Source organism: Sapajus apella, unplaced genomic scaffold (assembly GCF_009761245.1).
Source record: "Sapajus apella isolate SASKATOON/1434 unplaced genomic scaffold, GSC_monkey_1.0 scaffold40, whole genome shotgun sequence".
NCBI classification, from domain to species: Eukaryota; Metazoa; Chordata; class Mammalia; order Primates; family Cebidae; genus Sapajus; species Sapajus apella.
The window spans coordinates 8,328,987-8,345,453 of record NW_022436980.1 but is presented as its reverse complement, the minus strand read 5'-3'; the positions used below and the strand labels follow the sequence as shown (position 1 = coordinate 8,345,453).

The following is a 16,467-nucleotide window of genomic DNA, read 5'->3' as shown; positions in this document are numbered from 1 at the left end:
TTTCTCCTTAAGTCATTCAAATACTTCAAAAAGTCAAATTTCAAAATGATGAACTCTCAGGCCGAAGAATTGAATCTTAAAGCATAAAATTATACATGAAACAAAAACCTGTTTTAGTTTCTACCACTTTCTGTTACGCCCCAGTTACAAATCCTGAAAATCCAAATGACAAAAACACAGTAGCAAATGTGTCATAAGACTAGGAACACAATTATTCCATCCAAATAGTCTATTCTCTAAGTGACTTGACTGTTAAAAAAATAATTAAGACAAGGACAAAAAGATTTTATATTATTTTTCATATTATTTCAAACAACTACAGGTATATAAAAACATGAAGACAACTGCAATTGATCTCTCTAAGAAATGAAAAGCTAATATAATACCTACAACAGCCTAAAATGATGCAAAATTTCCACGCAGAAAAACTCTACCCAATTATATGTTTTACCCCCATAAGTCATGCAATAAAACTTAACTGATTAAGCTTCTATTCATTCAAAGTGTCATAAATTTGAATGATGCAAGCTAAAGTTTGCTTTCAAATTTTCAATAAAACCCAAATTACCAGTAGTTGAAGAAAATACAGAGAATGATTAAATTGCTTATGGGACTATTTAAGCTACAAAATTTAAATATTAATGTATCATTAGCATCTACCAGTGAGCAAGCAGATAATCCTCCCACCAAAATTCTCCCCTAATATGACATTTGGTACTATATTTATTTTAAAACAAAAAAGTCATCTCTTTTAAACTAGCCTAGAAGTTGCTTCAGTCAGTGAAAATTAGTAGCTAGTACAAGTTACAATCTAAAAGGTGTTTTACTTAACCATGCTACAAACTAAGGAAAATAAGAGATGCATTAGGCAGCGGTAGTGTATTGGGGTGTTGAGAGAGAAAAATGAGTGGGGAAGAAAATAGCTGAAATTTAAAAGAGCTTGACACTAAATAACCAGGGTTTTTATAAGAAAGATAGGAATTATTATATGTATGTGTGTATAAACATATATATATAGATAGGTAAATAACTAGTCATTAAATTAAAAAATATAATTAATTAACCAGTACCTTGTTTTCCAGTGTGATCTCTTTAACTGCTTCAGTTATTCCTGTAATACCTATGTAAAATTCGGCAGAAAAGAATAACTAAAATTAAACTGCAAACACCCTATTTACTTATTAAAGCAATATAAAAATGCTGAAAATTCTCACAATTTCTCTGAAATAAGTAGGCAAATAATAGTATCTTTACAAATGAACTCTAATAAAAACAGAATGATACCTCTTCAAAATTTGAAAAATATATTAACTTAATATTTTACCATGAATTATCCTGTCATTCTTCACTTACTATTCCTTATTTACTTTCCTGGTTTGAATCTCTATCACAACACTTTGTAAGAAAGAGAACAGTTTGGCCAGGTCCGGTGGATCATGCCTGCAATCCCAACACTTTGGGAGGCCAAGGTGGGTGGATCATCTGAGGTCAAGAGTTCGAGACAAGCCTAGACAACATGGTGAAACTCTGTCTCTACTAAAAATATGAAAGTTAGCCAGGCATGGTGGCGTGCACCTGCAGTCCCAGTTACTTGGGAGGCTGAGGCAGGAGAATCGCTTGAACCCGGGAGGTGGAGGTTGCAGTTAGCTGAGATCACACCATTGTACTCCAACCTGGGCAGAAGAGCGAAACTCCGTCTCAGGGAAAAAAAAAAAAAAAAAAAAAAGAGAGAATAGTTTAAGAAACTACAGGATGCATATGTACATTTTAATTAAACTTGCATCAAAATTTTCTCAAAAAGTTATTAGTTATCTTAATATAGGTTGATTATCCCTTATCTAAAACTCTTGGGACCAAAAGTGTTTCCGATGTTTTTTAGATTTTGGAATATTTGCATAAATACCTACTGGTCAAGTACCCTTAATATAAAAATTCAAAATGCTCATTAGAGCATTTTATTTGAGCATCATACCAGTGCTTAAAATGTTTTGGATTTTGGAACATTTCATTGGATTTTTGGATTAGGGATACTCAATCTGTTTGTCATATGCCTTAGAAATGGAGGATACCCAGAGGTAGTAATATCATATCACATTTAAATATGGGACTTTCTACTAAGTGTTTCCTCATCTTATGTAATCATTATAAGCACTATCTATGAGGATGTTACAGTAATAAGGTCCTCCTATGAAGAAATGAAGTCACCGGAGAGATGACTTGCTTGAGAGTTACACCCAGTTAAATGATGGAACTGGGATTAAAATTCATACAAGCTAACTTTTGGTTCAATTCTCTTGCACTCCACTGGGCAAATACCTCAAAACTTACTTGTCTCAAAGAAAATATTAAGCAGGTGGCAGCACCAGTCAGCTAGATAACATTTCTACTGCAAAGTACCTAGCTAATGTTAACAAAATAGTTTAACAAGGATAAGAAATACATTAAGACAGTAGTATCTAAAGTCACTAAAGAAAAAACCTAAGTACAGAATATGCTTAGCTCCTTTGTTAATATTCTAAAATTTTGAGATGTCTGTTCAACATGCCTAAACAAAAGGATAAATAGCTCACTTTCACAAATAAGAGGTCAAAATCCACAGGTCTAGCACAAAGCTTTTACTTCATAGTATTTCTAGAAATTACTATATAATACGTATTATTATTTCATAACAGTAAAACCCAAATTTCAACATATTGAATTGACGCTACAAAATGATTGACTCCTGAACATAAAAACAAAGAAAATCAACCTCTTTAACTTGTCAAAATATAATAATGTAACAGTATGCCACTAAAACCCTTCTAAAAGTAGGATACAGCTGACAAAGAAAAAGCAAGTTCAAATGACTCTAATGACGGTGATACTCTCAAGGGTTATGATGATTAATTTTATGTTAACTTGGCTAGGTTGTGGCACCCAGATGTTTGGTCAAACACCAGTCCAGATGTTGCTGTGAAGGTATTTTTTAGATGTGATGAACATTTAAATAGTAGACTGGATAAAGCAGACTACCTTCCAGAAGACAGGGGGCTATCATCCAATTAGTCGAAGGCCTTATAAGAAAAAGACTCTGGTCCTCCAGAAGAATGAATTTAGACGCCAGAATGCCTTGGGACTAAAGCTACAATATCAACACTCCCTGAATCTCCAGTTTGCAAGTATGCCCAGCAGAATTCAGACATGCAAGCCCACATAATCACATGAGCCAATTCCTTTAAAAAAAATAATCTACCTACCTATATCTGTACTTATATCTATGCAATAGTCCTCACTTATCTGTGGGGGATACATTCCAAAACCCCCAGAGGATGTCTGAAACCACAGATATTAAACCTTACCTATGCTGTACATGATGGTCAACCTGATAACTGAGTTGGCTATTAAGTGACTAATGGCTAGGAAGCATATACAGCATGGATATACTACTACACAATGGAATGATTCATGTCTTGGGCAGAACAGAAGAGGATGGCAGGAGATTTTATCATGCTACTCTCAACAGTGGGGGCAGAAATTAAAACTGACGAATTGTTTATTTCTGGAATTTTGCACTTACTATTTTTGGACCATGGTTGATTACAAGTAACTACAGCCACAGAAAGCAAAACCAAGGATAAAAAGGGACTACTCTGTACACATCTTATGGGTTCTGTTTCTCTGTTAAACCATGACTTAATACATGAGCTAATAGGAGAAAAGCCCAGGAAAAGCAACGATAAGGCAAGGGAAACAGGTGAATAAGGAACTAGTACCTGGCCTCATAAGTCATTAACTTGACATCAGAAACAATGCACAATCAATGGTTCCAGTCAGTCAACAGAGAATTTACTATTCATGTGTTGCCAACATCTTCCCAGCATGGAAAAACCAAAGCAGAATAGTTAAAAGACTTTGAAAAGATTAGATAGAAAAAAAAAAAAAAAAAAAAAAAAGGCTAACAGCACTACTCAGTAGGGGGAAAAGAAGTGTAATTTTTGAAAATTTTTTTTTTTTTTGAGACGGAGTTTCGCTCTTGTTACCCAGGCTGGAGTGCAATGGCACGGTCTCGGCTCACTGCAACCTCCGCCTCCTGGGTTCAGGTAATTCTCCTGCCTCAGCCTCCTGAGTAGCTGGGATTACAGGCAAGCGCCACCATGCCCAGCTAATTTTTTGTATTTTTAGTAGAGACGGGGTTTCACCATGTTGACCAGGATGGTCTCGATCTCTTGACCTCGTGATCCGCCCGCCTCGGCCTCCCAAAGGAAATTATTTTTAAAGGTTTTTTGATCTGTTATTTCCTCTAGGCTTTGGTATAACACTCAACTCACTACTAAGCCAATAAATTTCAGATCAAGGAGCCAAAGTCCTGAATCTTTGCCTATTATCTCCATAAGGAAAAAGTTGGCAGCATCCTTTATTAGGAGTAGAGGAGAAACTGACTTAAGAAGGAACTTTCACCTGGGCAGATACTTAGCCTTCTGTCTACTGCAGTGAGTCTCAACTAATGGCAGCAATCTTTCCCCCATCCAACATTTAGCAACGTCTGGAGGCATTTTTGGTTATTAAACCTGGGCTATGCTACTGGTATCTAGTGGGTAGAAGCCAGAGATACTGCTAAGCATTCTACAATGCACAGGAAATAATTATCCATTACAAAAAACAGTGCCAAGCTTGAGAAACCCTGTTCTGTTACTACTACTAAGGATATACCTCCTAATCTCTAGGACTCAAGGGAGAAAAACTTGTTTTTAGTATCATGGACTTAAACGTGGAGCATATTTTCTTCATCAAAACTAAGTAATAAATGGTACAGCTAGTGCTCAACTTACGACCACGATTGGGACCGGCAGACCGGTTGTAACATGATTTGGTCGTAAGTTGAGTAGGCTATATGTACAGTTGAAATGGTGCATGCGGAGATGGTAGTGCTGCCGGAAGCTGGTCCGCACTGTTGTACGCCCAGCTGGGCAACGTTTGCGCTGCCAGACGCGGAGCAGTCGTGGCTAGCGATTGTGGTCGTAAAGTCGAATGGTCGTAAGTTGCATAGGTCGTAAGTCGATCAATACCTGTAGTTAGCTTCAGCAGCACATGATAATATGCATTTACACGGTTACATAAATACAGTGGCAAAATAGTGTTCAGCAGCACATGATAATATGTATTTACACAATTAAATAGATATAGTGGCAAAACAGTATTTCAGGACTTGGAATTTAAAAAGTATATTCAGGGTTCCAAATACCTCATGGAAGCATACACTTAAAAAAGCCTTGCATTCAACTCATTTAACAAATATTAACCAAACAACTTCTACATCATACACTGTGATAGATACTGAGAATTCAACAGTGAATCTCTACCTTCATGGAGCTTACAGTACTGAAAATTTCTTTTAGTTATCATTTAACAAATAATTATTAAATATTTAATAGATATCAGTTCTCTGGGATAAAATAAATATGAATACAGTATAGTTACTGCCATAGAGGAGCTCATAATCCAGCAATGGAATTACAATGACATGCAAGCAAGAGACTGTAAAGCCAAGTAGTATGCACATTCTGCATTTGTGACATACTTTCTTTTTCCCCTTTCTTTATTTAGAAAGAAAATATTATTATTTCCAAATTGCAATGGAAGTAGCAGGTGTTACAGAAGTTTGGCATAATCTGGTTAGGTGCAGTGGTTCGCACCTATAATCCCAGCACTTTGGGAAGCCAAGGAGGGCAGATCACGAGGTTAAGAGATCAAGACCATCTTGGCCAACATGGTGAAACCCAGGTGTCTACTAAAAACACAAAAATTAGCTGGGCGTAGTGGAGCGTGCCTGTAGTCCCAGCTACTCAGGAGGCTGAGGCAAGAGGATCACTTGAACACAGGAGGCGGAGGCTGCAGTGGGCTGAAATCACGCCACTGCACTCCAGCCTGGCGACAGAGTGAGACACTATCTCGAAAAAGAAAAAAGAAATTTGGCATACTCTAAAGACTTCTTTATATAAATTTGTCCTCCTGCTTTTTTTATGTAAGTCTACTGGGACAAAACTATGCCTTATGTATCCTCTTTTTAAAATCAAGGCTATTATAAAAGTTTGTGGAAAAGTTTAATTTAAACTAAATATATGTCATTCTATTTTCCTCTTACCTGTGTTGTGATATGTATCTACCCATCCACCATCACCATCATCTTCTTCAATGATAGCTTCCAATTCATCTGAATATTCCATCTGTTTGCACCGCTTATAGCAAGGCACTATAAAAAAATATGGTAAGTACAGTTACTAGTACATAATATGCTAACCATAAATCCACTAGAAAGAAGAGCTTATTCCATAAAATAGGGTGTTTATATCACCAAAATACTAAGTGAATATTATGTTTCACTTTTAAAGGTGATTAAGAGTTACATTCAGCCCAACAGACACAAAATTATTTGGCTACATTTACCTTTTCCTACATTGCTTTGTCAGAAGACAAGTAGAAACGCTCTATTGGAAATGTTCTATGCATTCCTTTACTATGATGGTCTGTGAAGAATAGCAGGCTGATGTCAGAGATATCACTGTTCAATTTCGGTCCAATGAATGATAATACCTTATGTTAATGGCTTTACTCTCAGAAGATGGAGTTACCGGCTGTCATACTCAGTGGTGGTAAAGGTGACCTCTTGTTTTCAAGGTTAAAGGTAACTTTCAATATAAATTTTGTAATTTGTATTTAAGTCCCAGTTATTCACAATGGATAAAACAGTTTAAAATCCACCAACCTTCTAATTTTTACTTCTTTATACCACACTGGTAAGTTGTTCATACAGCAAATGTATTAACAGGTATTATTATTCATAAGCCTAAAATCGGATAATTATATGGTAAAAACATTATGGTATAGGGTCAAAAAACTGCTTTTTAATCTCCCGATTTTTTTTTTTAAACAACAGGGTATAAACTATCACACTTAGTAAAAAAAAAAAAAAAAGCTACAGAAAAAAAAAAAAGCTGCTGTTTTGTACATATTATTTTCCCTTTCCTATAATGAGTACATTGGAACAGAAATCAATGTTTTGCCATTAGTTAGGGACCATAACCTTTTGATACTGTTTTAAAATTTAACTTCATAAATAAAACACTACCTGTTTTGGCCAGGATGGTGGCTCATGCCTGTAATCCCAGCACTTTGGGAGGCTGAGGCAGGTGGATAACCTGAGGTCAGGACTTCAAGACCAGCCTGACCAACATGGAGAAACCCCCTCTCTACTAGAAATACAAAAATTAGCTGGGCATGGTGGCAGGCACCTGTAATCCCAACTACTCCAGTGGCTGAGGTGGGAAATCGCTTGAACCCGGAGGGGGGCAGAGGTTGCAGTTAGCCGAGATTGCACCATGCACACCAGCCTGGGCAACAGAGCGAGACTCTGCCTCAAAAAAACACAAACAAAAACAAAAAAACACAAACTACTACCTGTTTCAAAATATTTTTTGTCCTTTAATGACGCAACAAAAAATAACATCTTTAGCTCTGTGCTTTTAGATGTCACAGGTAGTATGAGTTACATTTTCCATAAAAAATTTAAGTCTAAAGAAGATTAAAATCAAACACCTAAAAAGATTATTATGAAGTTAACTTCAAAAAAGTCCACTTAGAAGTCTAACTTTTTCCTTAGGGACCTCTTCCTTCACATCTTGACAACTATGTTTTTAGCAAAAAGAACTAACAGAAAGAGAAGATAAAACTAAGGAAAAAAATTTCAAGCAATAGAAAAAACCAGGGAGCTTCATTTTAATATAGCTTTATGCGAAATTTACTAATACATATGACATAATTCTTACCATTTTTTGGTTACCAAAAATTGTTTGCCTGTTGGTAGGTATGCCTTCACTTTCAATTCTTCCCCTGTGGCCCTTTAAAAACAGTGAAAAGCACCAAAATACAAAATATATTTTAATAGGCAATATAGGTCAGAAAGGATCACATAAAAACCTCAAAATTACATAATTCATACCTCTCAGAAAACTGGCTTAAAACTGATTTGGGAAGGATGCATTTAAGTAATATATGTCAGGGCATGGAAAAACACACAACAATAATCTAAGGAAAATATACTAAGAGATACAGATAGACCCAAGAGAATTTGGATTAAACACTAAACAAAAAAAGATAGAATAATACAGAACTATTAAGCAACTATTATGTTTGCCTCTAAACAACATCAAAATATCCTGCTTCTCAGTGAGTTGTATAATCTCTCACATTGTATAATCTCTCACATTTTTAATCCTAAAGTACTGCTGCTCATCTTGAGAACAAGAACAGGCAGGGAAAAAAGCTGCATGACATTACATAACAATGTAGGTGGCTGGCAAAATCCCTGTTCCTATCGCTGTATTAAAATCAGAACTAAGAGACAAAAGATACTTTGAATCATAAAATGACAATATTAAGAATAATTATTGAAAACAAAAACTCTTTTATTGAGGACTTATTAAGTATGGAACTTAAGTCTCCAACACCTAATTTTCAATTATTCTTCATAACTCTAAGCAGTAGAAAACATAAATATCCCATCTCATAGGTAAGCAAACTAAGATTAAAGAGAAAAAGTTGCCTATGATCACAAAACCAGGTGGGATAGCAAGGATCAAAGCCAAGTGACTTCAGGGCTCCTATTCTTAAACACTATTCCCTCTATGGGTCAGAGCCAACTATCTATAATATTTCTGAGCTGTTCTGGCACCTCTTATTAAGAATTTGTGGGTCATCTGAAAATGGTGAGAGGTGGAATGGTATGTGGTGTCTGTTACAAACACATGAGCATACATTTGGAGTTCTGCTGCCTTTTCGAGCTTCAGTCTAAAGCTCAAACCATAGATCTGTGCACAAGGTAAAGTCAGGAAATGCCCAAATATTATTTGACAGCCTTCTAGGCTTCTTTTGACTAGTCCCAAGTCTCAGATTCAACAATGTCACAGCAACACCCAAAGTTCTGAGGAAAGAGTTAAAATAGGGTCATGATAACACTTCTACACATGAAGGTATAAACATGGAAATAATCTGTTTCTAGCATTGATTTAAAATAAATTTTTCCTTTGGCCCAGGAATTCAGCCAAAAATGTAGACACTGAAGTAAGGTATAACTGAGTTCTAAGTTACAATAAAATTATTTAAATCATAATTCATAAAATGGAAAAAAACTACTAGTATCTGTTAAAAAAAGATTTAGTCCATATACACAAGCCCCTACAACAGTGCTATAAATCAAATGCTTAAACTACTTAAACAATTAAAAGCTGGTAGAATAAAGAAATCTCAATGAAGAAAGTGCATATCATATTGGAAAAAAAAATCCTAAATCAGTTATTTTCACAAAATGAATACTACTGTAAACCTCATGTCCCCATTGACTTGAAATACATATAAATTATAGACCAGAACCTAGCTAAATATAGTTTTAACAGAAAATTTGGAATACAGGAAAAAAAAAAAAAAACACCCTTATTAAATCAGAGAACTTCTATGACATGAATTCAATTTTAAATATAGAACAAAAAACACATGAAAGAAAGAAAAATATGTAAAAACAAACTTCAGTCTTTTTGATACATAAATAATGCCATACAAAATAAAGAATAATTGATAAAAGCAGTGACAACCGTTTCAGCTACATGGTAAATATAAAAATGAAGGCGAGTATCAGGCCACAGATGAGTTTCAACACTGGTTTTAAAAAAAGTTTCATTATTTAAGCTCTTTCGATATTAGGAAAATATTGTCAATTGGAACCTTGTTAATTATAGAACTCATATCCCCAGTCAAAACTATACCTTTCAACTATAATCGAAAAAAATATCATTAAGAAAAAAAAGATATAACAGGTTTAAAGCACCTATATCCAAACAAGGTGATAATTCCAAACAATTCTAGTTTAAATAAAACTTTTGCCAATACTGGGATCATTTTTTCAGCTACCAACAGGGAGTCATTATCATTAAGTTTGAACGTAATAAAGCACTGTTATTATTCGGAATATTTTAAAATAAACACTGTGAAAATCACTAAATTGCTTAAAGTACTTTAATAATTAAAATAAAAGCTATTGAAAAAAATAAAAACTTAAAGCCTCTTAAAAGCATTTATAGGTAAGGCCTTAATTGGTATCATAAACCTTTCTTTTAGCTTTAGCCAGTTTCCTAAAGATGGAGCATACTTTAGAACCTTAAAAAAAAATGTTTATGTCTTATATTTTAAAGAAAATAAAACTGCAAAATCTCTGCACTTAATAATGCCATAAACATGTTCAATAAATTATTAATTTAAAAAAAAACCGATACAATTTTTAACTATTGAACATTTATTATTCAAAGAACCAGAAGATCAGACCTAGTCACTATAAAGAAAATAAATATTAGTAAAGGAACTAAATGCATTTTTCTCAAATAAGTCCATCTGTTGTGCTAACAAAGCAAAGTAAATTAGGTGTAACACCCACTTCTTCTTTCTTTACTTTACTTTGTGTATCACTTTGTGTATTACCGTTTAACAGAAAAATCTGCTGGGAGGGTTAAGCTGGTCATTCTATTTTTCATCCATTAACCTATTTTGCAAATTGCTGTAATTCGGAAGCCATGCCTTTTACTAATTTTCTCTTCTTTACTCAATATTACTTACCATTGCCATGTTGGACAGTGGTGGACTAAGTGATCTCCAGCTGCCACAAACTTTTCAGGATTTAGAAGGAATATGAAAAAAAGGAAAAAGAAAAATCAAACATCACTTAATGTGCAGGGTGGTAAAATACCAAACCGATGGCCCTAGGTAACACTGAAATCCAGTAAGCAATTAAAATATAAACAGCACCAAAGCTGATCTACCAGCCTCAAGATTTGTTTTTGATTATGACTAAACTGCAAAGTTTTCTAATGTCCATAAAAATTCAGTTTTTATCATTGGATTAAGTAATGTCAAAAGCAGAATCATGAAATTGATAGAGGCAAGGCAATCAGATTTAAATTGTCAAAATCCATTTTAAGGACACAAAAAAGTGGACACATTCTTGCCATTGACTGAAAATTCAATAATAATCTGAAAAACAATACTAAAATAGATACAAGTCTATAACATAAGCCTACTTTATTATACCACAGGGCACACATCTTCCTCTTCTTCTTTTATTATTTTTAAAACTTAAAGTAATTTTGGAAGCTTTTTTGCACTCCTAAAGAGAGAAATAAGAGTGTCAAACAATGGGAAAAAGTTAAAAGCTTTTTGGCCTCACTCTGAAAATACCTACAAAATTAACAAATTGAATCATCTAACAAATCTTAAGACTTTCAAAGCAGGCTGAATATTGTACACGTTTTTGTTTTTCTTCAGAAATAAAAACCAGACTCAGGGAGATACACTTTAACCGTTTAAGAATTACCAGTTTAAATGAACATGTGCTGATCTTTCTGATGAACAGAAATCCTGCTTATTTCACAGAGCAGAAAATGTAAGTCTGTTAAGTGTAACTGCAATGTCCCAACTCAAGCAGGATGCACATATACTTGCCAAATTACTTCTATTTCGCAACAGCTCTAACTTAAAATCTTGTATTGTTCATGGGTTTATTACACAACAAAAAACTACAAAATATTTAATCTCTAATACCTTTCTGAGAAAGTATGTGTACATAAAATACTCTATTTTGAGAATTCTATCAAATAAGAATTCTAAGAATAACCTCTTTTATGATGAAACATCAACAAGATACAAGATATAGCAACTAAATTCCTAAAGAAACTTTATGTTTCTGTTCTTTTACTTCAAATAATTATTATTTAAACTGCTTAAGTAAAGACAAAAAGCCAGAATAAAAACATTAGTCTCTTCCCCAAGTTTTGAGCACTTTGAGGTCATTGCAACCAGATGCTACATTTAGCTCTGTGGTTATCAGGAACTAATTTATTACCATTAAAATAATTTATGGAAATGCAAGCAAAATAAATAATTAAAAATAATCTTTCATTTTATTGCCTTGAAGTAACAAGACTAATATTTTGTCTCAAAGTTCCTGTAACAATTTGTACTTAAAAAATAACAAGAAAACTAGCAGGCAAGAAAAACTTTAAAAAAAAAAAAAAAAGACTTGCACTGATAATGAATACTTACATGTGTACATTTGCCCTCATTAGCAATGACCATCATTACTTCCTTCATAGGTTCAAATGAAATAGGACTCAAATTTCTAAATGATCAATATTGCTTGCAGCAGCTTTCTCTTAGAGACTAAAAATGTTCTCTTGTGATCTTTATTATCAGTATATAGTACTGACTAACTCCAACAAGATAGAATCGATATTTACATCTTGGTGAGCAACGCCATTCCTCAAGCTAACCTCAATTAATAGTATTCTACTTAATCAACTCATACACACATCCAACATTAATTTTGTTTTGACAATTCAGTATTAGATACTAGCTGCCTCTCTTTTTAAGCACAATATTGCCACACCTCTGAATGAAAACAAAAAGATAGCTGATGCCTGGCAGAAACCCAGAAACAGTAAAAGGAAACAATGAACAAATCAATTCAGTATATAATATTTACACAAAGCAAATGATGCCTTCCCATCTCCTCTTCCAGGCTCATTCTACTCTAACTCAATCCTGTAATTGTGCTCTATCCCAACCCAGTATTATGTGCTAGGCACCCAACTGGGCTAATTTGGCCTTGAATTTTTTTAGAGAGAGGAAAATTCATAAATTGATTGATGTTGTAATTAAGAGTAAGGGTTATTTATTCTAGGATGAATTTCTGTTTTGAAACTGCTTAATTCTATCCAATGACCACAGACTTGCATCTCTAACTGCAACCATCTATTCAACAATTAGTCATCTTTACACAGAGGAGATAAAAACCAAGCAGTGCAAGAACAGCAGCATACTTTCATCTCTGCTCTTGATTTCAGACACTTAAAAAGCCATGTTCAAATTACACGTGTTTGGCAAGAATGTTAATGATATCCTTAAAATCAAAACCTATTTTTATATGGCATTCAAGGTAATGAAACCTAAGATAGAATAGGATCTTTACAGACTGTCTAGCCCACAACCCTTATTTTATAGATGAGGAAACACGAAGCCTCGGCAGGGATAGCTTAACTGATTTGCTCGTTAGGAGAAATTACAGAAACAGGTCTAGAAGGCAGGTCTCCTAGGTTCTTTCCATACTACCAGGTGTCTTCACCAAAATTAAAAAATAAAAAATTTCAGATAAAAGATGAGTTATGAAAACTATTCTTAAAATTCACAAGGATTTGGAACTAGACAGATTCCATCACAATTGAAAATTGAAAGATCAGTTAATTCTCTAGCTCGATGCGTTGGAACTTACAGAAACAGCCTCATCATACAAGGCTTATTTTAAAACGTTTGTTTAAAACAATGAATACAGTTTATTGCCAATAAGTAGTACTTTCATTGACAGTTAAAAAGACAAGCTTGGGGCCGGGCGCGGTGGCTCACGCCTGTAATCCCAGCACTTTGGGAGGCGGAGGCGGGTGGATCACGAGGTCAAGAGATCAAGACCATCCTGGTCAACATGGTGAAACCCCGTCTCTACTAAAACTACAAAAAAAAATTAGCTGGGCATGGTGGCGCGTGCCTGTAATCCCAGCTACTCAGGAGGCTGAGGCAGGAGAATTGCCTGAACCCAGGAGGCGGAGGTTGTGGTGAGCCGAGATCGCGCCATTGCACTCCAGCCTGGGTAACAAGAGCGAAACTCCGTCTCAAAAAAAAAAAAAAAAAAGACAAGCTTATATTCTTTGTCTTTTATTAATTCTCATAAAACCCTAACTATTCATAAAATTGGAGCCTGAAAAGGTTTTTAGCCCAGTATTTATTTCTCTAGAGACAACAAAATACACTACCTAAACAAAAAAGAACTATTAAGAGAAAACAGCATCTAAGTAGTGAGCAGTTTCCCAATGAGAAGCATGAAAACTCACATTTGATGTAGACAGAACCAAGACACTACAAACACTACAGAGCTTACTGCACAGCTCAATATAACACAAATATAAGTGAAGAACAAGTGATACAGGATCCTTTTCCATCCCTTCTGTCACCCTCATTTCTAAATAAAGAGGAATTACAGAGAATTACGAGAAGTGGCAAATTGACGGGGAAGTTATATTTTTTCTTCTATGGGAAATAGAAATTCCTATAAATCACAGTCATAAAATCTAATTTTACTGAAATCAAAGTTAGAGTTCAAAATGTTTTCTTATGAAACAGAAAAGCCACCTAGTTTAATGTAATTGTAAAATAAAAAGGCTTCAGTATATTTTCAGCACTCACCTCTTCTGGGGTGATTACACCTGTTTCCTTAAACTTTGATTCCTAAAGAAAGCAGAAAGAAAAGCAATATTATATCTTGTTTCACTGTCAATTAAAAATGTTTCTGGGGGCAATTATTTGCCTGCTGGTACCCTTCTAGGCAATGAAGCACATACAAAAAAAAAAAAAAATCATTCTATCTATCTAATCTATAATCTGTCTATCTATCTAATCTACCTATCTATATCTATCTATCTGTCTCACTCACTGGTAATGACCACAGGAATCTACAAGTCTAATGTAGGAAACAGACATAAAAATAATTATAATACTATCAGATCACTCCTATACCAGACTAAAGTTCTATGTAAACATTCTAAGATTTAAATAAAAATAAAGCCTTCAGTGATTCTGTGAAATGAACAAATATCTTTATTTTACAGCACCGCAAAAATGTCTTAAAGATGTTTAGACATCTTACAATTCAGCCAGTCTTAAACTGAATAATATTAGAAACCAAATCTAGAAATCATTTAGCATTTCCCCCTAATTCGCATCTCCACCAAGATATTGACACAGTATCCTCTCCTCTAAAGCAAGGATGCTGTTAACTAAATTTTTCTAAACCTTAAGTTATATGTAAGATTTTCTGGTAGAGTCTACAAAAAAGAGAAGACTTATTTATGAACATTATTCATTCAACAAATGTTTACTATGTGCCAGACACTATTTGAGCCAGTGGGGATATTTAGTTGTGAATAAAATATACTCAAATTTATTCTTGCCTTCATAAGGAATTTCAACTCTAGTTGAGGAAGAAAAGCCAAATGGTAATGAATAACACGGCATGAAGAAAAAAGCAGCAGAGAGGAATCTGTGGGATTCCTGGAATCTGTTGGGAGAGATGGTCATTTAAAATAGAACGGTAAGAGAACAAAGACTTTATTGAACAACTACTTGAAAACCTTAAGGCAAGGAATATGCCATAAGGTTTTAAGTGCCAAGAGCTTTTCAGATAGAGGAAAGGGCACATGCAAAATCCTGAACCAAGAGTGTGCTTAACAGAATAATAAAGAGGAGGTCAAGTTAGCTTAAGCAAGAGCAGTCAGGGGATGGAGTAGATGAGACTGGGGCCTCTACCAATTAAACAGAACCTTAGAGATGATTTTAAGAACTGCAGTGTTTACTGTATGTACATCCTCCAAACAAAACATGATTTTTCTTTTTACTTGCTAGAAGGCAATTACTTATTTCCTGAAGAATTTTTTTTTTTTTTTTTTTTTTGAGACGGAGTTTTCCTCTTGTTACCCAGGCTGGAGTGCAATGGCGCGATCTCAGCTCACCGCAACCTCCGCCTCCTGGGTTCAGGCAATTCTCCTGCCCCAGCCTCCTGAGTCGCTGGGATTACAGGCACGCGCCACCATGCCCAGCTAATTTTTTGTATTTTTAGTAGAGACGGGGTTTCACCATGTTGACCAGGATGGTCTCGATCTCTTGACCTCGTGATCCACCCGCCTCGGCCTCCCACAGTGCTGGGATTACAGGCTTGAGCCACCGCGCCCGGCGAAGATTTTTGTTTTTTCTCCTTGCCCTCCCTTATCTAGCAGGAAAATGTAAGGATTCTGTCTGTAAACCAACAGTTTGCACAGGAGGTATCAAGGAAACGGTCATTAATTCTTTCCTTTTCACTAAAAACATATGCCATCCATAATGACACGCTAACAGTTCCTTTTCAGTTTGGTGATCAAGTAAAATGACTCCTCGAAACATAATTCTATATCATAAATTTTATATTTAATTTGGGCAGTCTCTTACTCCTCTCTCCCTGAAACTAAAAAGTTGTAACAATGGTGCATTATTAAAATACTGTATACCTAGGTAGATATGATAGTCTGAAAAGGTAACATAATACGTAAAAACATTTGATTCAAATGTGAAAATTACTTGCCAATCTTAATTTGACTGAATAATCTTAAAATGACTTTCACAGTAAATAAACATAAGCAAACCAATAGTTGAAATTCTCATTTATAATAGCTGGTTTATTTCTTATTTGGCCAATAAGTTATTCTTTTAAAAGGAGTTTTAGAAAAACGTATTTTAAAAAGTACAGACCTAATATTTCCCTTTGCGATGGAAAGGGAGCAAAGCAAAACTCTCCACTATTCTTAGCTTATT

General features: G+C 34.7%; 1 protein-coding gene across 1 annotated transcript in view; it reads right to left on the bottom strand.

The window, feature by feature from the left end:
• ATG3 (autophagy related 3) overlaps window positions 1-16,467 on the bottom strand; it is a 28,007-nt gene that overhangs the window by 10,323 nt on the left and 1,217 nt on the right. The window contains 5 exon segments of the mRNA XM_032299094.1: window positions 1,071-1,120; window positions 6,122-6,229; window positions 7,792-7,874; window positions 10,639-10,688; window positions 14,311-14,352. Coding sequence (XP_032154985.1) covers window positions 1,071-1,120; window positions 6,122-6,229; window positions 7,792-7,874; window positions 10,639-10,688; window positions 14,311-14,352 — 333 coding nt within the window.